This window comes from Rhizophagus irregularis, chromosome 17, assembly GCF_026210795.1.
Source record: "Rhizophagus irregularis chromosome 17, complete sequence".
In the NCBI taxonomy this organism is placed as follows: domain Eukaryota; kingdom Fungi; phylum Glomeromycota; class Glomeromycetes; order Glomerales; family Glomeraceae; genus Rhizophagus; species Rhizophagus irregularis.
The window spans coordinates 3,926,999-3,947,838 of record NC_089445.1 but is presented as its reverse complement, the minus strand read 5'-3'; the positions used below and the strand labels follow the sequence as shown (position 1 = coordinate 3,947,838).

The 20,840-nt window shown below is 33.1% G+C and overlaps 6 protein-coding genes across 6 annotated transcripts; 2 read left to right on the top strand and 4 right to left on the bottom strand.

The window, feature by feature from the left end:
- Positions 1-6: 6 nt before the first annotated feature.
- OCT59_009548 (uncharacterized protein) lies at positions 7-1,942 on the bottom strand. Its single transcript, XM_025315445.2, has one exon. It carries the CDS (start codon positions 1,774-1,776, stop codon positions 643-645), a length of 1,134 nt encoding a protein of 377 aa, XP_025182862.1. The 5' UTR covers positions 1,777-1,942; the 3' UTR covers positions 7-642.
- A 73-nt stretch (positions 1,943-2,015) lies between these two features.
- On the bottom strand, positions 2,016-3,822 carry OCT59_009547 (uncharacterized protein). The gene is made up of 8 exons (XM_025315446.2): positions 3,616-3,822; positions 3,462-3,536; positions 3,208-3,396; positions 2,850-2,964; positions 2,741-2,778; positions 2,479-2,666; positions 2,323-2,402; positions 2,016-2,248 (listed from the first exon to the last, which is right to left on the bottom strand). Exons 1-8 carry the CDS (start codon positions 3,790-3,792, stop codon positions 2,109-2,111), a joined length of 1,002 nt encoding a protein of 333 aa, XP_025182863.1. The 5' UTR covers positions 3,793-3,822; the 3' UTR covers positions 2,016-2,108.
- Positions 3,823-3,946: 124 nt separating this feature from the next.
- OCT59_009546 (uncharacterized protein) lies at positions 3,947-6,193 on the top strand. The gene is made up of 11 exons (XM_025309147.2): positions 3,947-4,055; positions 4,155-4,214; positions 4,293-4,421; positions 4,504-4,611; positions 4,698-4,802; positions 4,874-5,023; positions 5,090-5,224; positions 5,289-5,401; positions 5,481-5,637; positions 5,710-5,787; positions 5,864-6,193. Exons 1-11 carry the CDS (start codon positions 3,969-3,971, stop codon positions 6,080-6,082), a joined length of 1,341 nt encoding a protein of 446 aa, XP_025182864.1. The 5' UTR covers positions 3,947-3,968; the 3' UTR covers positions 6,083-6,193.
- Positions 5,808-6,552, bottom strand: OCT59_009545 (uncharacterized protein). The gene is made up of 2 exons (XM_025325121.2): positions 6,376-6,552; positions 5,808-6,308 (listed from the first exon to the last, which is right to left on the bottom strand). The coding sequence occupies exons 1-2, from the start codon at positions 6,473-6,475 to the stop codon at positions 6,184-6,186; spliced, it is 225 nt and encodes a 74-aa protein (XP_025182865.1). The 5' UTR covers positions 6,476-6,552; the 3' UTR covers positions 5,808-6,183.
- A 264-nt stretch (positions 6,553-6,816) lies between these two features.
- Positions 6,817-8,094, bottom strand: OCT59_009544 (uncharacterized protein; the record flags this gene model as incomplete). Its single annotated transcript, XM_025315447.2, has 6 exons — positions 6,817-7,016; positions 7,102-7,266; positions 7,342-7,429; positions 7,500-7,677; positions 7,746-7,888; positions 7,972-8,094. 6 exons carry the CDS (start codon positions 8,092-8,094, stop codon positions 6,817-6,819), a joined length of 897 nt encoding a protein of 298 aa, XP_025182866.1.
- A 159-nt stretch (positions 8,095-8,253) lies between these two features.
- OCT59_009543 (uncharacterized protein) lies at positions 8,254-9,153 on the top strand. Its single transcript, XM_066133651.1, has 5 exons — positions 8,254-8,331; positions 8,414-8,443; positions 8,507-8,569; positions 8,646-8,689; positions 8,777-9,153. Exons 1-5 carry the CDS (start codon positions 8,269-8,271, stop codon positions 8,868-8,870), a joined length of 294 nt encoding a protein of 97 aa, XP_066000073.1. The 5' UTR covers positions 8,254-8,268; the 3' UTR covers positions 8,871-9,153.
- Positions 9,154-20,840: the final 11,687 nt, after the last annotated feature.

Genomic DNA, 20,840 nt, shown 5'->3' with positions numbered 1-20,840 from the left:
TTCCTTGCTCATTTATTTATTTTGTGTTTACAAATTTAGAAACAAATTTTTAGTCAGAATTTAGTCTATGGTTACTTTTAGTGAGCATAAAATTGCATTATGTTATTAAATGTTTAGCCCAAACAAAAACTAGTTAACAATTTGGGCTTTACCAGATTTAACAGATTTGATATAGTGCGATGTTTAATAACAATGACCAAGTTACATTATGAAAATTCACTAAAAATTTCTTGAATCTTAATATATTATCGAAGTCTAATTTTTTTAAAAAAAATAATTGGATAATATGGTTGTTATTTATTAAAAGAAAATTGGGCCATGATTTTTAATGCTAAACCAGCAGATCATTTTGTAATAAACTGTATATTTAATAAATAACAACACATTAATGATTTCCCGATCGTTAATAAAATAAATAATACTAATAATAATATAAGAAGATATAAATTGTTTAATGATTAATTAAAAAAAAAAGGTTGATCTTAGAAATAACTAATAATCAAAGGCTAAAATAAAATGTTCAAAAGTCCATGTTGCAAACCTCAAAAAAATTTATAATAATTATTAATTCCGATCAAAAACTGCGTAGTAGTGTTAAATTAATATCGAGTTGAATGGGAAGTAAAAAGATAACTATCGAGTCTAATTGGTGAAGTACGCATAACTATTTCCATCAGTGACATTAGAATAAATAAGAGGATAAGCCATGTTAGATGGTGGAGGTGGTGGAGGTGAAGTTATTGGTGATAACCCGTAAGATTGTTGAATTTCTTGACCTTCTTTCTCAATAAATTCTTCGTATAAACATTGAAATGCTATTTGACTAACATGATCTTTAGCATCACTTTTCCTCCAAAAACTCAATTGAGGATTAAACGTACGATTATACACGGTACAATCAAATAAATAATATCCACTGCCATCATCTCTGATTGTATAAGTTGGATGTCCTAATTTATGCATTTGACAGAACTCTAGTAGTAATACACAAGGCCTCTTCATTTGCCCAATAGAACTTGCATGAGCTACTTGTCTTTGGTACCATTGAACTGATTTAGGAATAAGTTCTAGCGGATGTGGTGCAATAATTTGTTGTTGATAAGATTGTCTAGAATAATAAGGACGTTTTACTGCTTGATTATTACCCTTGTTATTATTTGCTTTTTGTAATGACGTATGAGCTTTGACCAGTTCTTGACGAATTAAATCTGTGATTTCTGGCATACGCAATGAAAGATCGTTCATAGCGATACTTGCAGCTTCTTCTTTTGCCTGCTGTTTCTTTGAACGTGCGGTTTTATTCTCATAAGTTTGTCCACAAAAATTCACATGACAGTAAAAGTGACCCGTAACAGAATCATGCGAATATGAATAAACTGGCGGTTTCGAAGTTTTCAATTTTTGATGCAATGTATTTAGAAATGAAATTGGATTAAATGGTACATTAAGTGTTATTGATGAATCTGATGAATTTGATGAATTTGATAAATTTGATGAATTTGATGAATTTGATGACTGAGATAAATTTGATGAATTGTAGCTATGATCCAATGTGGTCGGTGACGAAATTACTGAATCTTCGCTCGATAATTGTGTTGGAGATTGTGGGATCTCCGTCAAAGTACTAGTTGACGAGTTTTCTTCTGAATTGTTGTCTATATTTTGTTGTTCCTGATACTGTTGTTGTTGTTGATTAAATGAACTCGTGCCTTCTGTCATAGCTGAAAATAAAGTCTGTGCTCCTAGAGCATTTAGAGAATTCTCTACTTCGGACATTCTTATTTAAAGTGGTTTTTTTTAAAAAAAAATGTATATTTGTTATATATGCTAACTATTTATTAAGTTGAAAGTTGATTAGGCAAGCTTCTTAACAAACCAAAGAAGAAACCTTCTAGGACTTTGTCATTGTTTATTTCTTTAACCCCTACCTATTAACTAATATAAATCCGATCATGATTGGTTATCGAGATGCAGCTTCTTGTATCACTAGGATCCGCAGAATTTCTTGCATATCGTTTATGATAACAAACAATGTTGAAAATTATATTATTTATTTTCTTTTGATTCAATTTAAATAATTTGAAATGATTGAAACTAAATTACATAAATCAAATTGATTTCTCTAAAGCAAACATGGTATCTAATTCACCACTAGAATCCAGTTCTTTAATAATATCTAATCCACCAACCAACTCTCCCTTATTAAATACCATCGGATATGTTGGCCAATCTACAAATTTTTTTAACCCTAAAAAAAATGGTATAAATTGTAAATATAATTTATAATTTTCGCTTTATCTAAAAATCCACTTGAAAAGTTACCTTGTCGAACTTCTTCATCCTGTAATATGTCAAAGTATTCATACTTGATTTTCTTTTCATCCAACATATTAACTAACGTTCTAAAAGATAGGTATATAATATTAATAAGGACAACATATTTATAATTTTCTATAATTAATAGATTAATTTACTTACTTTGAAAAACCACAACGCGGAGCCTCCGGTGAACCCTTTATAAAAATCATCGCATTACCCTTAGTAGTTAGTTCTTTAAGTCGTTCGTTTAAGTCCTTTTCTTTTGGAATCATGCCTTTGAATTCTCCATTGGCAACCAATTCTTTAATAATATCTAAACCACCTACAAGCTCTCCATTAATATAAACCTATAAATATTTGAAAAAAAAAATATTTGATTAATATGTTAAATATAAAAATGATCTATTTAAACCAATCTAACCTGGGGGTAAGTTGGCCAATTGGAATATTCTTTTAAACCTAGAATAAATATAATTTGTTAATATATATTTGATTATTTTAGATATACAAATTAAATCACAATATGATGCCTTGTCTAACTTCTTCATCAGCCAGAATATTGAAAGAACTAAATTTGACTTGATTTTCATTAAAAATCTCAATGAGTTTCCTTGAAAATCCACAACGTGGTTGAGTAGGTGTACCCTACATATAAAAAAAGTAATAAGATTAAATAATCGGTACCTACTTAACCTTAATAAAATGTAATGAGCCTTACAATAAGTGATTCACAAAAAACGTGACTGAGATGTTTAGGATCATAAGCAATATAAGCAATATCATGTTATGATCTACAAAAGCCAAATGAATCTTGATCCTTAATCATAATCCCAATCACGTTCTTTGCGAAGACTCCCTCACTATATTAAAGAATAAATATTAACGAACTTTAATAAATGCCATAACAGGAGAGGAATTGAGCAATTCCTTCAGACGTGTATTCAAATCAACTGCTTTTTTTTCGCTCGTAGCAACTGGTTTGCCCGTAACAAACGTTGAAACCTTAGCGTATTTAGCAACTGCATTTGTAAGTTCCGGTGCATTTGCACCATTAATACGTTCTGCGATTTTTCCGTTCTAAATGTAAAATAATCAGAATTTATATAATTAAAGAATGACTATAATTTGACATTACTTAATACCTTGAGAACTATAAAGGCTGGAACCGCTTCGATTTCAAAGGATTCCGAAAGTTCGGGGAATTTCTCAGCCTCAATCTATTGTAATAAGTTTAAATGGTAAACATTCTTTTCAATAAAAACGTAATAATATGTTTAATTATATAATGTTACAAACCTTGACAAAGTTTACTGAACTATTTTTACCAGCGAGTTCCGCGAAAACTTCATTCATTTGAGAACATGGCTGGGCCCATGTTGCCCAAAAATCAAGAATTATTACAGAACCTTTGTTTTTCTCGATAAGATTCTTCAAACCGTCTTCTGAAGTAAGTTCTATCAAGTTGCTGTCCATTGTTATTGAAAGAAAGAACAAATGTCGGTCAGGTATTATTATTACTTATATCAGATTATCTAATACCTAAGTAGTCAATAATCAATCTATACCAATAAGGGAATAATTAATTTTCGTATAAGGTACACGTAATTGTTTGCAATTTTTGATTTTTTTTTTTTATTTTTCTCGTAGCAATGTCAGACGGAAAACTCGAGAAACCCGAAATAGACTATACCCCGGTCTGCGATGTAAAATTGCCAGAAACCGAATTATTAGCCCAGGTACTTTCTATTTAACGCGACCATTAGAATAAATTATATATGTTCTTGGCTCTACTGGTTTAAGAAAATTAACAAATTTATTCTTAAATACCATTACAGCAAGGGAAATTGGCCCAAGCATTGGATCAATTATTGGCACTTGAAAAGCAGACACGTCAGGTATGACTTTTATATTAAATTAATTACATGTTTATAATAGCGAATTGCTAACAACTGAATTTTTTTATATTTTAATAGGCATCGGATTTAGCCTCTTCTACTCGTGTGTTAGTTCATATAGTTAAATTATGTCACCAATCGGGAGACTGGAAATTGCTAAATGAATACGTGATTTTACTTTCAAAGAAACATGGTCAATTGAAACAAGTATGAATTGTATCTTTTTATTTTACTTTGAATTTATTATTATAATATTTATATTCATCAATCAAACTACGCTTGCTGATAGGCTATTACAAAGATGGTTCAGGAAACCATGACTTACATTGAAAACACCCCAAATCTTGAAACAAAACTTGAATTGATTGATACTTTACGCACAGTTACCGAAGGAAAAGTATGTAGGACATTCAATTCGTCAAATTACTTTATTAATAAGCTAATAATACTAATTTATAAAATCCTTATTTATTGAACATCTAGATATATGTTGAGGTTGAAAGGGCGCGTTTAACACGCATGTTATCCAGGATTAGAGAAGACGAAGGCAAAATTAATGAAGCCGCTGATGTTTTGCAAGAATTGCAGGTAGAATTTATATTTAGAATTTTGTTCGTATGATTCGGTTTTGTTTATAATTAATTTAAATGTAATTTTAGGTGGAAACCTTCGGATCAATGGAAAAAAGAGAAAAAACGGATTTTATTCTTGAACAAATGCGCTTAACTCTTGCTAAGAAGGATTATACACGAATGCAAATCATTAGCAGGAAAATTAATACAAAATTTTTTGCCGAGACAGAACAACAGGTAAATTTGTACGATTTAATTGCGTATTATTGAAATCTAGGTTAATATAAATTTTTTTAAAAACAGGATTTGAAACTTCGTTATTATGAATTGATGATTCAACACGCTTTGCATGAAGAACAATACTTAAATGTTTGCAAGTATTATCGTCATGTTTATGATACACCACTTGTTAAGGAAGATGAAATGAAGTGGAAAGGAGTAAGTTATTAAATATAAAGATTATTAAATGTGAAATTTTTATTTATGATTATTTTTATTCTAGATTTTAGAAAATGTTATTTATTTCATCGCGCTTTCACCTTATGACAATGAACAACACGATTTGCTGCATCGTATATATGAAGATCCTAACCTTATTAAACTTCCGTTACATCAGTATATTAAATATATATTATATTTTTTTTTTCTCTCTTTTAAAAGAAGTGTTTTAATTATTAATTACCTTTGTTACTAGTCAACTTGCAAAGAATTTTGTAACTCCTGAGCTCATGCGATGGCCGATCATTCAACAAGTATTCGGGGATATGTTAAGAAAAACACCCGTTTTTTTAATTGGCGACGAAGCTGGAGAAAAACGTTGGGGAGAATTACATAATCGCGTGATTGAACATGTAATTAATTTTTTTAAATGAATGATTGTACCGAATGTTTGGAAATTTGTTAACTATTTTTATTTAATACAGAATATTAGGGTCTTGGCTAAATACTATGTCAGGATCAGAATGAGCAGAATGACATCGTTATTGGATCTCACCGAACAGGTAAATGTACTTTCTAATTTTCTAATTAAAATGATTTATTTCTTATCAAATAAAAAAAACTTCCTTTTTATTACAGCAAGCAGAAGATTTCCTTGCGAAACTTGTAGAATCGAAAACTATTTATGCTAAGATAGATAGACCAGCTGGAATTATATCTTTTGCGGCTCCTAAAAACGCCAATCAAGTATTAAATGACTGGTCAAACAATATTAATTCCTTATTGGGACTTATAGAAAAGACGTGTCATTTGATTACGAAAGAAGAAATGCTGCATAGTATTGCTCGAGTGAAATAAGAAATAGGAATTTTCGATCTTTTTTATAGACATTAAAATAAAGGTTATTATAAGTTAATATTAAAAATTATTAAATTAAATACATGGTATTAAAAACTAATTCAATGATAAGCCGAAGCATAGTATGATAGTCTAGAGGCAAAATAAGCCAATTGTTCAGGAAGATAAAAGACATAAAAGAATGTAGTGTATGTAAAAAGCGCCAAAAAAACGATAACAATTGAATCTACAAATTTAAATAGTTATTGAATATTTTTTTGATTTATTCGATAAAAACTTAAACGTAAACATACTGAATAGAGCCTTTTCCCAAGGTTCGAGCATATATAAAGCAGTTGTCACTTCATATTGATAATTTTTAAGTGCTAAATAGTTACGAATTGCTTTAAGCATTTTTTTTTTATTAACGAGAATCGTTTCTTTACCAAGATCCGAAATTAAATAGCGATGTCGATCATAAATTGTTACCTAATTTTTTTTTTTTTGGTCACCAAAACAGTAAATGCGCACAGTCAAGTTCAAATATGATTTGTAGACATATGTAGTATACTTTTTTTTTAAAAAAAAAATTTATTAGCGAATTAATTTAATTAATTATTATTATAGAGTACATAAAACAAAATTTTTCTAGATTAACAAACAAATAAACTAGATTATCATAGATCTTCAAATTATTTTCATCTATTTGCATTATAATTAATTTATCTCTTATAAAGAATTATGGCAAGTTATTTTTATGTTTCTAAAAGGACAACAATATGTAAGAAATTATCAGGATAACAAAGATTCTGTGATGCCCAAAGAATGGGAATATTTAATTGCGGGATAACACCATGAATAACAGGAGCAGCAAAGGCATTTTCAGTAGGTAAAGGCGAAGGGAATAATTCCGGGAGAATTTGATGTAATACATCTCCTAATGTAAGCTGATTTCCTATTGAAAAAAAGATCAAAATAAATTAATTAAAATATTATTAAAAAAATGGAAGCATAAACTTCTCTCAAATTATTTCACTTACCATTCTCGTCTGAAGGTGCAATTGGTTCTTGTATAACTGGGCAGTTATCAGGTAAATATATCCGTAATGGAATATGTTTCGGTAATTGTCCATCATTAGTGACAAGACGATAATTTATACTCCAAAAACGATCATAATTTTCCGTACGATATTTTTGAGAGAAACCTTATTACTGTTAAATGATAATAAACTTTTGGTGAACGAAAAATCATCACTTATTACTTTAAGATAAAAGGATACTGGACCAAAGTCCATCCAAAAGTTGTGTTTGATCATTCTTTGACAAATTCATAACTTTTTTTGTGCTGCCATTCCTAAGAAAATCGGCCTTTAAAACAAAAATATAAGTAAATAAGTTTTTTAAGTATATTACCGATCGAAAAAATGAATTAATTTACCTCCTTAATCATTGACATAAAGAAATCTTGTGTCGCATCAATAGCCTGAGCACGTATCAATTTATCTATAGGGAAATTCTTGAAATGAACAGTAACTGGCCACGGTAGAGGTGGTGGGCTATTTGAATCAGGTCGGTATCCTGTATGCAAATCATATAAAAGTCCAATCGGGTAATGCCTAGAATTACAAATGTTATTTAAGCGAGAGAAATGAAAAAAACCTTTTTGGATTCAATCGATAAATACCATTTAAGTGGAATACCATCCACGTCATACCAAATTTCTGCGTCGTCTCCAATAAAATTCAGAGCCATGTTTGTCATGTCTACAAAGTATTTTCTAATTTGACTCGTTAATAAAGGAAAATATGAGCACCGAGGAGCTTCTAACTGTCAGGAAAATAAAAAATAAGTTACTAGTTTTTAAACAGCGAATTTCTCGATTCTAATTTTAAACCTTAAAATAAACTTACAAAATAAGGTTCTACTAAGACTTTAGCTCCTAACTCTGCCGCTTCAGTACTATCAAGTGAGAATTTTATAGGAAGTGTACCATCCCAAATAGCTCGAGTAATAGGGTTTTGTGGTGCTGTCATTGCTAATCAAACTAATCAACGGATCAAATTATTCTTTTTCAAGTAGTTAAAATATTCGCGAAAATGTGTGGTCATGTGCGTTTATTATCATGCAATTATCGAATTTTTCGTGTAACATGCAAAAAAGTATATATTTTTAGTTTTTTTTTTTGTTGAAAAAAGAAAGAAAAAAAAATGAAAATTGAACTTAATGAAAAAGCACAAAATTCATTTGGGAGTGTTCGTGGAATTGTAAAGGTAATTTTGGTTTTTTTTTAAGAAAAAGAATTTTAAAATCATTAATACTTTTTCGAATTTTACGATCAAAAAAAATAATTAGACTGTTATTAAGAATGCAAACGTCAGTGAGGTGAGCGAAGAAACTTTTTTTTTACCTCTATATATTTATTTATTTTCCCTTAAATTAATTAAGGAATTAATGAAAACCGCAAAATTATTTGCAAATCTCGATGTATCAATGAAATCAACTCATCAAGTAAGTTTTTAAAAAACTTAATTGACTTATTTCTTTTAAAAAAGAGATTCATTAAAGTTTTTTATAATTTAATTAGTCCCTAGAAAAACTTACTATTGGAATAACTCAGTTACGAGAAAGGTAAATATCACAATATATAGTTTTCATTGAAAAATGCCAATGAAATTAAGTATGAATTTCGTTTTTTTTTTATTATTAACATTTTAGGAATAATCAAATGTTAGAAATCTTACATATTATTCCACAGATAAATGATGGGTTAAATGTTGAAGAATTAATTAAATGTTCTTCTACTCAATAAAAAAGTTTTAATAATATTGCTAATTCATTTAATTATATTTTTTCAAATTTTTTTTTTATTTATTACCTTTGTGATTTTATATATTTTATGTAATACATAAAACAGACCACCTCGCTGATGTAGGGAGTTTATTTTCCAAAATTCTTTTATATAGAAAAAAAATTATAATATTAATAGCTGTAAAATTAAGATTTATATTTAACATTTCTTTTAATATTAATTTATTATTTAATCATTTTTTTAAACAAATAACAACTTAATATACATTTTTATAAAAATTATTAATAATTTTAGTATTATTTTTTGGGTATTGCTAAACATCATCAGTGGTAATAATTACCAATGGTAAAATTATAATGTAATGCTGGCCAGTATTTTATTAAAGTTTTAATTCTGATCGAAAATACATTATAATTCTGATACAGTGATCATCACCGCCATGAGCTTTGGCAATTGACTAAAGATTCGGTCAAATAAAATCAATTCAGAATTGATTTGAATTTGATTTAATTTGATTTGATAATTTGATTTACAAATCAAATCCAAATCAAAATTCAAATCTGAATCAAATTTTGTGATTTGATTTGATCAAATCAAATTCAAATCAAATTCAAATTAAATCAAATCAAATTTAAATCAAATCAAATCAAATCAAATCAAATTTGAATTTGAATTAAATTCAAATCTAAATTAAATTTAAATCTAATTTAAATCAAATTTGAGTTAAATCACTAAATCAAATCGAATTAATTTGAATTATTCAAATCAAATTCAAATCAAATTTGGATTGAATTGAATCAAATCAAATTGAATTTCAAATTAAATTAAATTAATTAATTCAAATTAAATCAAATCAAATCACTAAATCAAATCGGATTCAAATTATTCAAATCAGATTTAAATCAAATTAAATCAAATCAAATCAAATTAAATTAAATCAAATCAAATCAAATCAAATTGTAAATCAGATTTAAATGATTTAATCAAGTTTAAATTCAATTTAATTTGAATTTAATTCAAATCAAATTAAATTTAAATCTAACTAAATTCGATTCAATTTGATTTGTACAGAACATTACAATTGACTTATTTTTTATAATGCAAATAAAAGTAATTGCCAATCTGCATAATATAATATTTATTGCTAATCTGTATATAAAGAAATTCATTAATTTGTAATTAAATCAATTAAATTATAAAATTTAAAATCTTTTTATCCAAATATTAAAATATAGTTCATAAATTTTAAAACCCTATAAATCTAATTAGAAATATAAAAAAATTATAAAATATATAATTTTTTTAATTTTTCATATAGATGAATCTGTTAATTTTTATTTAATTAATTTAAAAAAAGGTTTAAAATTTGTGCGCACCTGCGTATGTGCGCACCTCCATGGATATATTATATATAAAAGTCAAAAATGACATTCTAAATCCTTTATGGCTCATTAAGTAAAGTTGTAAAATAGGCAAAAATACACATAGTAAATAAATTTTTAAGGCTCTATAATATGTACGTGAGAGTTGCAGCATGAATATTTAAAAAAATATAGATTTTACTAAAATCACGTGATAATTAATGATCGACAAATTTACTATATAAAAATTACCAAAAATGGAAGGGTGCGCACATGCGCTAGTGCGCACAAATTTTATTTCCTTTAAAAAAATACAATCTTTTTTATTTAAATATAATTTTTATAAATTCAAAATTTTACAAATCCACCTAGCTAAAAATGTAAAATATATAAAATTTTTTTTATCTGAAATTTTTTATCTATCATTTTTTTATTAAGGTAAATCTAAACCTTGTCTTTATATATAATACCTTAAATTTTGCTTTTTTTAAAAAAAAATACTTTTTATACTGATTATTTAATTCTAGTTAGAATTAAATACATTATGTGATTTAACAAAAAAAATCTGAAAAAAGTTTTGTAAAATAAGTTAAAAATAACATTTAAAACTATCTTTTAATACTACAAATAAATTTGTAAAAGTAAAAATACATATACAGTCAAACCTTTATATAATGATATGTCAGGACATATATGAAATTTTTAGAAAATATCGTTATATCAAAGTAATACCGATATTTATATGTCCTCACATATAGTGGGAAAATAAAATTTTATCGGTATATCAAGTTTTTAATAGTATATCGGTATATCGAATATCGGTATATCGAGGTTAGACTGTATTATACATTTCTTAAAAAAATTTGTATATTAATCTTTTTACAAAATTTTGAAAGATTTAAAAAAATTCATCTGAATATTAATATAGAACTATACTAGTAATTTTAAAGCAAATATGATATAATACTTAAATTTTATTAATCATTTTATAAAATTTACAAATTTATATATAAAGATAAATAAAATAACTGAAAATAAAATACAGTCAACTCCCTCTATAGTCACTCCCGTTATAGTCACATTCTACTATATAGTCACATCAGTTGAATGTTCAAAATACTTTATTATTAAAATCTATCCTATATAGTCACAATCTATCTATAGTCACTATCACACCTATCCTCAAAAATCTTATATTAAAAAGAACCGTTTATAATCACAGTTATATAAAGAATATATTAAATAACTTGGCATCTAATAATCGTACAAAGATGTATCATAGGCTTGTTAGAATCGTCTCACTGAGACGAATCGAATGGTGGTAGTTTTATCCTTTTCCTTTGCAAGTGTTTACGGCCAGACCACCCATTGCCTCTTATGAGACTAATCTCGGGTCTGTGTCCTATCATCTTCAATGGGCAACCATTATACCGAGTACTTAATTCCTCAGGTAACAGCACCACTATAGAAAGTTTTATCCTTTTCCTGTACAAACAGTCTTATGACTTTATCTTTTATTTATACTTTGGACTTCGAAAATATAATCGAACATTATTACAAAAATAAGAAAATAAACTAATAAAAAATAAAAAGAGTAGCTTCACGACTCATACAAGTAAAGAAATCTAAACTAAAATAAATTAAAGCAAAGAAAAACTAAACTATTACAGAATCGCATACCCCAACTTTACCCGAAGGCCAGTGTGAGTCAACTATCCAACATCCAAAAAATCCAGTCCGTTACCAGAAAGAAATCCTAAGAGGTTGAACTGTTAAGCGGCGCAGAAAATCCAAGTGCGAGATCCATGATCCACCCCGAATTATAGAAGAGGATATCCAAGAAATCCAAGAATCCTGAGAGACTGACGCCAAAGAAGAGTTGTGTTGTTGTGGAGAAGTAGCAATAGGAGAAGAAATTGTAGATGGGCCACGTAATTTAGAAGCAGCCGAGATACCCTGCGACTCTTCCCAAGCATGGAAAAGAACATTCCGACACAGCCAAATTTCACCATATAATTCGACTTGGAAGTCATTAAGAAGGGGAGAAATAATCTTATATATAACAGGGAGAGGAAAGTGTTGATTCAAAAATGCCGTTAAATGCGCAGGCAACAATCCTCGAGTAAGCCAAAGACAGGATGAAGAAGGAGCTTCATAATTCCAACAATCCAAAGCAAAAAATTCGGTACGAAAGGAAATATCCAAAGATTTCAAGGATAGGAAAGAAGATAAACAAGAATCTCTGAATTTAATGACTTCAGACCGGTGTGTTAAACAGGGATTTAATTCTGGTAAAATATAAGGACAAGTCCAAAGATGATTCAAATCTTCAGGAGCAGAATTACACTGCGGACAGAGCCAGTCAGGAGAATATAAGTAGGGTTTGCGTTGTTGAAGAGTAGTTAAGGTAGGCAACATATCCAAAAGAAGTTTAATGCGGAAGATCCAAAATTCGGGACGACCATTCCTATGTGAAGCGAAACCTTTAATTTGTGAAAGGCAAAAATATATACCAGCCCAATCAAAGAGTGAAGGAGAACCAAGAGCAGTAAAACACGCTAGTGAACAGAAAGATAAAAAAGCACGAGCATCTGCAATAGAGCGGAGAAAATGTCGAATATTCACGTCAATAGGCAAGGAGTTAAAAGTCAACAAGCATGGAGCATAACAAAATGTTGAAAGTAGAGTAGTGGGTTGTAAAGACGAATGAGCATCTCTTGCCAAAGAATCCGCTTGTATATTATAGACATCATCGCCATGAGCAGGGACTTTAATCAATTCGACATTAAGATTACGATCCATGATAAGTTGTCGAATAGAAAGCCAAAGAAGATGATTAGGTTCTCGGAGCAACTTCGGTGAGAAAGGAGCATCAACAAACCGTGTCCATAGTGAAATTAATTGACTACAATCAGTATGAATAGAGATTGACGAATCACGGGAAAGGGCGTTCAATCCTAATAGAACAGCAGAAATTTCGGAACGCAAAGCGGAAGGAAAGTAAGAAGGGAGATGCATGGAAGAAGATTCCAGAACAAGTCCAACATCATCAAGAGCAATCCAAGCAGAAGTCATGGAAGAAGGCGAAGAATCTTTGGCAGGATGGAACGAACCATCTGTGAACAAAGATTGCACAGAAAGTGGTAAGATAGTGTTTTCAATTCTATCGATTCTATCCTTAAAAAGAGGAGAAAGAGCGGGAGACGCGTTTGAAAATTGAACAAGAGCCAAGGAAGTCGCATAACTCCATGAAGTAGATAAAGTAATGGGAAGATAAGCCGCGAAAACTTTGGCATTTCTGGTAGGATAGCCCACAGTATCCGATAGAGTTACATTAAAAAAACATTTCTCGCTATTACAGCGTTGTCTGATGGCAGATTTCATGGATAAAGCGGGGATGTTAAGAGCACAACCGGGACAAGGGTCATAGGATCGTTCATCAGCCGAGGTAGATACAGGAAGCCAATGAGACATAATAGCCGAGTTTTGTTTTAACATAAGTGATACACACACGACCAACAGATAAAGTTTGAGTAGCAGAGTCAAGATTAATAGCCCATTGAAGATAAAAAGAATAATCTTTAACAGTATGATCTAATAAACAAGGAGAAGCTAAAGTATAAGAGGAATTAATAAAATATGAAAATAAAAGTAAAGTAGAAGAAGAAGAAGAGAGAAAATTATTATTGATAAAAGTAAACCAATTAGGGATCCGTCCTTTACGACCAACGATGCCAAGATAATGAAGGTCAGGCCAATTCATAAGATAACGTCCACAAGGAGAAACCAACTGAGCAAGCACAAATATATTCAAGTTTTTCCAAAGTTTCCAACTCGATTGAAAAATGGAATGAGGTAGAATAGATCGGAGTGGCAGAGCAGGTTGTAGATCATGCCTCGGAGGCCGGAAGGAAAGAGACCACGTGATGTTCAGACGCGAAGAAAACAATAACGAATTAAACAAAGTGTGCGTTCGCAAAGAAACGATCTGTGACCATGGTTCTAAGTTAATAGTAGTCGGGCAACTTTCAGCACCCAAATATCCTTGAAGATAGGAGATAGCATAAAGGGCAAAATCTTTAAAATCAGGATGAGTGAAAATTTTTTGCCAAGATGCAATATGGGAAGAAAGAAAGCGATAAAAAGCATTTTGAATCGAGAAGGGAAGTTTGAGAAATAACAAGGGCAACGGAGTAGTCGTAGCAAGACCAGCTTTTCTTCGAAGTACTGAAAACAGAGGCTTGACAATTGATTGAATAGTACTTTCAGAGAAAAGGGTAGTTTGAAGACGAAATTCCAATCGCGGAAGAAGGACAGCGTTATAGAGATAGGCCACATGTTGTGCTAATAACTTCTTGCGGTCCCGGGGAGAGCTGCCATATCTTTAACCGTAGCGCGCTTATTTGAGAACAAAATCAGAAGAGGCGGATAAAGAGAACCAAACTCCTAAAAAGCGAAATGAAGTTTTAAGAGATAAGGAAGAAAGGGAAAGAGAATTATCGGAAATTAAAAGGGAAGGTGAAAGTTCAAAAGTAATCTTCGAAGAAGGCGAAGAGGATGAAAGAAGAACATATTTTGCTGAATTGGCTTGAACATTATTTAAAGTATAAAATTCAGCAGTAATGGAAAGACGATCTTCTATTCCAGATTTTGAAGAAGCAATGAGTGTAGAATCATCCATAAACGTTAAATGTGAAATCGGTAAAGAATGTTGTTCAAATTCAAGTGGAGAATAATTTAAAAGAGCTGAAGATTTTAAAATGAAAGGATCTCGTGCTTCTTGATTCAAAACAGTGAGTAAAGGATCCAAATAAATAACCCAAAGAAGAGGGGAAATGATTTCTCCTTGATCAATACCAACACGTACTCTATAAGCAGCTGTATCACCATGACAAGTAATAATCTTATTATTTCGTCGTGTAAAAAGATTCAAAATAAATCGCACTAAAAGTGCAGGGATATGTAATCTATCTAAAGCTAATTTAAGCATATTTAAATCCATAGAATCAAAAGCTTTAGAGATGTCTTGAGAAACGATCCATAGTTCCTGATTATCAGTAGAGTCATGTTTATGTTGATGGATAATCGCATCAAGCATTTTGATAGGGACATCAGTAGAACCACCTTTAGGTAAGCCAGCAAAGTTACCACCTTGGAGAACTTTGTTATCAGCAAGAATGTTGGAGAGACGATTCGTGATGACCTTAACTACACATTTTCGAACTGTTTCCAGAAGAGTAATAGGTCGAGTGTTCTTAAGTTGAGCATCAAATTCGTGAGGTTTAGGAATAGGATAAACCACGCAGCTTCGCGCCAGTCAGCGGGAATATCACCGCGAGAAAGGCAGGTATTGGCCGTAAAGAGAGAAATCCAGGCTTCACCGGACAGATGTTTAATCATCTCATAAGAAATTTTTGAAGGGCCGGAGGCTTTGTTATTTGCGTGGAGGAAATCGCAGTAGACCATTCTTGTAGGGAAATAGGCGCCAAAACAGGGATCATATAATGAAGCAGACACATTTGTAAGAGGAGTGTAAGCTTCGTTGCCATCGGGCGGGAAATGAAGTGATGGAAGAATAGCGGACCAACGGAGGAGAAACAATCGATTGAAAATGAGAAATAGCAGCTTGTTTAATGTCCGAAGGATCCGTTAATAAAGTAGGAGTTGAGTCCGAGTGACAGGGACACGATCAAGAACAATCGAGCGTTTTTCTACAGATAGGGCAGAATCTATAAAGGTGCCAAGCGAGGTCGAAAAGTGTTCGTCACGTAGTGCAGTATAATATTCCACTGAGTCCGTAAGGTGTTGGGCGAATTTAGTAGATAAAAAGGCAGAAACTAAATTCTTCTGTGATCGTAAAAACGATTTAAATACAGATGCAGGGGTTGTAGAATAGGTAGGAACTGAGTAATCAGGGAGTAGGGATGCAAGATTTTCAAGATGGGAGGGCAAAGCGGCAGTCATTTGCGCAATCTGAGTAGGCCGATTAGAATGATGAGTAGTAAGGCGATATAAAAATCGATCTAAAAACTTGTTAATAGCAATAAGTTTAGTTAATTCAGGAGAGTACGAATGTCGGTGTGTATTGGAGACTTTTTGAAAGGGTAAAGTTTCAATTGCAACACTAATTATGGCAGCTTTCAATGCATGCCACATATGGTCAAGAGAAAGAGAGGAGAAATCAAAATTAGGGTGATAATGCCTATCTAAATAAACTTCAAGAGAATTATCCACTTCAGCAGTAAAATTATTCCATTGTTCAGTTGAAGTGGAAGTATAAGAGAAAATAGTACACATTTCTTTTTTCTGTTTGAGTCGAGATTTAGCCAAAATAGCCAGGCAAGAACTGAAGTCAAAAACAGTTGAAAGAACTTTGTGATCGGTAAAAGGACGATCAAGAAGACCCGGGCAAGTAACCACTTGTGAAAGACTATGGTTAAGGGCGGGGAAACCAGGTGAAGACCAGATATAATCCAGTTCTCGAAGATCCATTATCATGAAAGAAGGTGGGATCAGGACCATTTGTAGAGGAGTGAGCTTGATGATCAGTAAAAAACCGAGAAGAAAGCAAGCGAAGAAGCTTAAAATGATTAGGTGAATAATTAGAATGAGCGATTACATCAGCATTGAAATCGCCAAGAATAACTACAAAATAATTATTAGCTCGGGCATAATCGAGCCAAGAAAGAAGTTTGGCAATAAGATCATTGCAAATAGATTGATGAACAGAACCAGAAGGGGGATAATATATAGAAATAATAGAAATTTTTGTTTGATGAAAAAACAAATCTAATTTAAGAAGTCGACCGTTCCAAGGATCAACTGTTTGAACATGTTTATGAAGGGGATTACGTAACAATATACCAACACCATCATGAGGGCGAGAAGAAGAAGATGAACAAGCCCAATAGGACTTAAAGTGATGTTGGGAGTGTTCATTATTAAAAATAAATTTAGCATTTGAAGGGGAAAGACGCGTATCATTAATAGATAAAGCACCAAAAGAGGAGTGAAGAAAAAAATTAAGCAAATGTTGTTGTCGAACTGGGGAACATAAACCATTAACATTTATTTGACCAAATTTGATAAGGGGAGAGGGGTGAGGGGAAAAATTATGTTTCTTGTTGTCCATCATTATTACACACTGATAAATCGGTAATAAAGAAGAGGGAAAAAGAGAACAATTATTGATTAGCATGGCCTTGTTGCCGAGCTAAGATGAGGTTGTTTTGTTGGATTCCTTCTTTAATCGAGCCAGCCAAAGAGGCAACAGTATCGGAAAGAGAGGAGAGACGCTGTTCCATATCAATAGGGGAGGAAGGAGCGACGTTGGAAGGTGGAATGGGAGCAAAATGAGGAATCGGGGAAAAACCACTTGTTGATTGCAAAGGGGAAGAATTAACATCAACGAGGATATTATTATCAGTTCGATTCACTGTATCATCCCATCCTTGCATAGAGGAAGGGATGTAGGGAGGAGGTTTAGTGACAAAAGGTCCAGGAATAGGAGTACGAGCAGCCATAGCAGATTCCAAATTAGTGATGCGGCTGTTCATAAAAGCAAATTGTGTGGTAAGGAGGGCTAATTCTTCAACTACTTTTTCAAGAGCAGCACCAATAGATTTCCAATCAGTAAGCACAGTAGGAGGAGCAGGGTATGTAACATCCATGCCATCGATATAGTAATCAAGTTCCTTTTCATCAGGAATGCGACGACGTTGATCGTTATTGTTATTATTGAGATTATCGCGATTCCATGGTCGACGTTGAGAACGAGAACGAGATTGTTGTCGGTTATTAGGTCTGGATTTAGAACGATAGCGAGAAGCGTTGGTACGGCTTTGTCCATCATTATTGTTATCAGGGCGGGCAAAACGGTTATGTCGTTTAGCAGAATGAGAAGGAGGTAGATGCTTATTATATAAAGCACGTAATTTATCATTAGATTGCCAAGGGCGAGAAGGGCGATTAGGTCTAGATGAAGAACCACATCGATCAGGGTTACAATTAGGGCGACCACATCGATGATAAAGAGAAGTGACTTCATCCGGAGAATGCCAGGTAAGGCTGACTTTCTTAAGGTCACATGAAATAGATTTAGCATTTTCCATAGCCGTTTCAGAGGCAAAATGGCAATAGGCGTAAGGTTTGGGATTGTAAGAATTCATAGAGAAGGGAACGTTGATAGATTTAGCGGAAATTTCATCGGCAATTTCAGGCGAGATCGACCGCTATAGTACCGCGCGGAAGACCGGCAAGTAAAGCAACGTAAGCGCGTCTTTCGGCGCGTTGGTCGGAGGTGAGAAAGTAGCGGGGCAGATTCGCAAACAATGTCCTCACGAAAAGGACGCCCCAGGTAGAGTCGAGGTTATGTAAAGCACCAGTAGATTCGAAAGGTAATGTATGCAGTACGGTAAAGTTTAGATAAATGGGTATGGCAACGAGTAATATTGCCGTAACGAGAAAAGGTACCACGCAAAAGAGCGTCAGTTAGAAAAAGGGGGATATCGGTAACCACCAGGGTACGCGCGTGTTCATCAGCCTTAATAGCCTGGGGTCATATGCATGGAAATGCAAGCCGAACAAAGAATCCATAGGGGAGGCTGTGGCGTTGTCAAGATCTACCTTTTTTCGGAAGTGGACGATGATCCTCTTCAGATCATTGGATCCACTACACGTGGCACGACTACCATAAGAGGAGAACAAGGAAAGTTGTCGATCAACCGCGTCGCACGCTTCGCGGTTCGAAGCGAAGTGATTCCAAAAGCCGTCGACGTCATTAGGAGCGGCCGAGGCGTAGAAAAGTGTAGGTTGAGATTGTACTGCAGCTTGGGACGCGTCGGACGGGAGGCAGCACGTTCAGGGGAAAGAGACTGCGGGAGTAATATCAGGGCTTTTGCCTTTATCGTTGTTGTTAGCGAGGGCGTGTTGCGAAGCGCGAGAGAGGAGGTATCGGGTTGAGAAGGTATCTCGGCGGAAGTTGTCTCCAACAGGGGCCAGGAGGCGGGAGAGGTTTATCAACATCCGCGACAGAGTCTTCAGCACTGACTCTGGTACGTTTATTAGTAGAGGTGGTCGAAGGTGGAGTGTTCGAAGGACCAGACATAGAGGAACCTTGACCAGAGACGTTGCCAGTTGGAGAGCTAGAGGCAGGACGTTTAGAAGTAGTATCTTTGTTAGACTTGTTATCTTTCTTTTTGTTATCTTTAGCCATTTGTAAAGTGTCGCAGTTATCTAAAATAAAGAAAATATAAAGAAAAAGTAATAAAAAACTTCGAAAAAATTTTTTATTTTTTCGTAAATATTGTCAAGTGAGCAGAACGGGAGAGTTTTATCCTTTTCCTTTGCTAATGTTTACGGCCAGACCACCCATTGCCTCTTATGAGACTAATCTCGGGTCTGTGTCCTATCATCTTCAATGGGCAACCATTATACCGTACTTAATTCCTCAGGTAACAGCACCACTATGAAGACATCCCCCATCGGGCCATTATAGGCTGATGCTGAATGTACACGCCGCCTACTCATCCTATACCCATTGCATGATACTGATACTCAATTTATTTAACGACCTTTAGAGAGCATCTACTTTCATGGAGGACTTTCGACAGGTAACATCAACCATCTAGTACCCTTCCATACCACCATTTTGGGTACTAAGCTACCCACTCAGAAACCACTTACAAATTGCCCATGATTGACACAGCGCCGATAGTACAGTTGTTTACCCCAAGTGGTATACTTTGTAGTGACTACTCGGACAGGAAGTAGCAGGCTTCTGTCCAGGATCACCCCTTATGGTGGGTATCAACCACAGGGATCACCAACCAGGACCTAAGAAGTGGGGAATCGAAGGCCCATAACCTACGTACCTGTTCTGCGCACGAACACCTTGGTTGGTCTAAGACCTAACAGAAGGTCAAACTACCACTAAGACATTGCACCCTCAGCTTTACCATCTAGGACGACCATCTAGCCATTACTGACCCCAAGTGGTATCGTGGAGCGACCACCCTGAACAGGAAGTCCCCCCAGCGTATAGTAGTGACCTCAAGGACAGGACTGCGCACATACCAATGGCCTCATAGGAAACGTTAGAAGGACATATGACCCGGCCCCTTAGTTGAAATGTGCGGCCTAACCGTACACACTAATTCACCATGATGCAGTCCAACTACACTAATCCCTGTACCTTCACGCTATTGGTTGTAGCGTCCGCAGTAAAATTCTTTTTATTTCCGTGGTCATGGGAATCGAACCTGCGACCTCACCATACTCAGGCTTAATGAGGGTCTCAGTGACTAACCACCGAGATAGGGTGACCAACCCTGTTTTATCCTTTTCTGATCACTGGCTGACGAGTTATTGAACAAAATGTTAAACATCGGCATTATAATATTTCTTGATTTACGTTTACTGCGCCATTTAACATTTTGCTAGATTTCTCGGTACCTAGTGATTGTAAAAAGGCGATTTATAGCTCGTTGGAATCACCTCATCGGGACGAATCGAATGGTGGTAAGCTCATCTTTCTGTGATCAATATTGACGGAGTTATTACTTAAAAACCATTTAATATTTTTTAATTTCGGAAATTGATCTAGTGATTG

Excerpts from the sequence above, each read along its gene's own strand:
- OCT59_009548 (XM_025315445.2), bottom strand. The coding sequence starts at position 1,776 with ATGTCCGAAGTAGAGAATTCTCTAAATGCTCTAGGAGCACAGACTTTA.
- OCT59_009547 (XM_025315446.2), bottom strand. The coding sequence starts at position 3,792 with ATGGACAGCAACTTGATAGAACTTACTTCAGAAGACGGTTTGAAGAAT. Across the intron at positions 2,965-3,207 it reads CTGTTATGGCATTTATTAAA|GGTACACCTACTCAACCACG; the intron begins GTTCGTTAATAT and ends TTTTATATGTAG. Across the intron at positions 2,779-2,849 it reads TGATGAAGAAGTTAGACAAG|GTTTAAAAGAATATTCCAAT; the intron begins GCATCATATTGT and ends TATTTATTCTAG.
- OCT59_009546 (XM_025309147.2), top strand. The coding sequence starts at position 3,969 with ATGTCAGACGGAAAACTCGAGAAACCCGAAATAGACTATACCCCGGTC. Across the intron at positions 5,024-5,089 it reads TTGCCGAGACAGAACAACAG|GATTTGAAACTTCGTTATTA; the intron begins GTAAATTTGTAC and ends TTTTAAAAACAG. Across the intron at positions 5,402-5,480 it reads ATTAAACTTCCGTTACATCA|TCAACTTGCAAAGAATTTTG; the intron begins GTATATTAAATA and ends CTTTGTTACTAG.
- OCT59_009545 (XM_025325121.2), bottom strand. The coding sequence starts at position 6,475 with ATGCTTAAAGCAATTCGTAACTATTTAGCACTTAAAAATTATCAATAT. Across the intron at positions 6,309-6,375 it reads TTGGGAAAAGGCTCTATTCA|ATTCAATTGTTATCGTTTTT; the intron begins GTATGTTTACGT and ends TTAAATTTGTAG.
- OCT59_009543 (XM_066133651.1), top strand. The coding sequence starts at position 8,269 with ATGAAAATTGAACTTAATGAAAAAGCACAAAATTCATTTGGGAGTGTT. Across the intron at positions 8,444-8,506 it reads AGAATGCAAACGTCAGTGAG|GAATTAATGAAAACCGCAAA; the intron begins GTGAGCGAAGAA and ends AAATTAATTAAG. Across the intron at positions 8,690-8,776 it reads ATAACTCAGTTACGAGAAAG|GAATAATCAAATGTTAGAAA; the intron begins GTAAATATCACA and ends TTAACATTTTAG.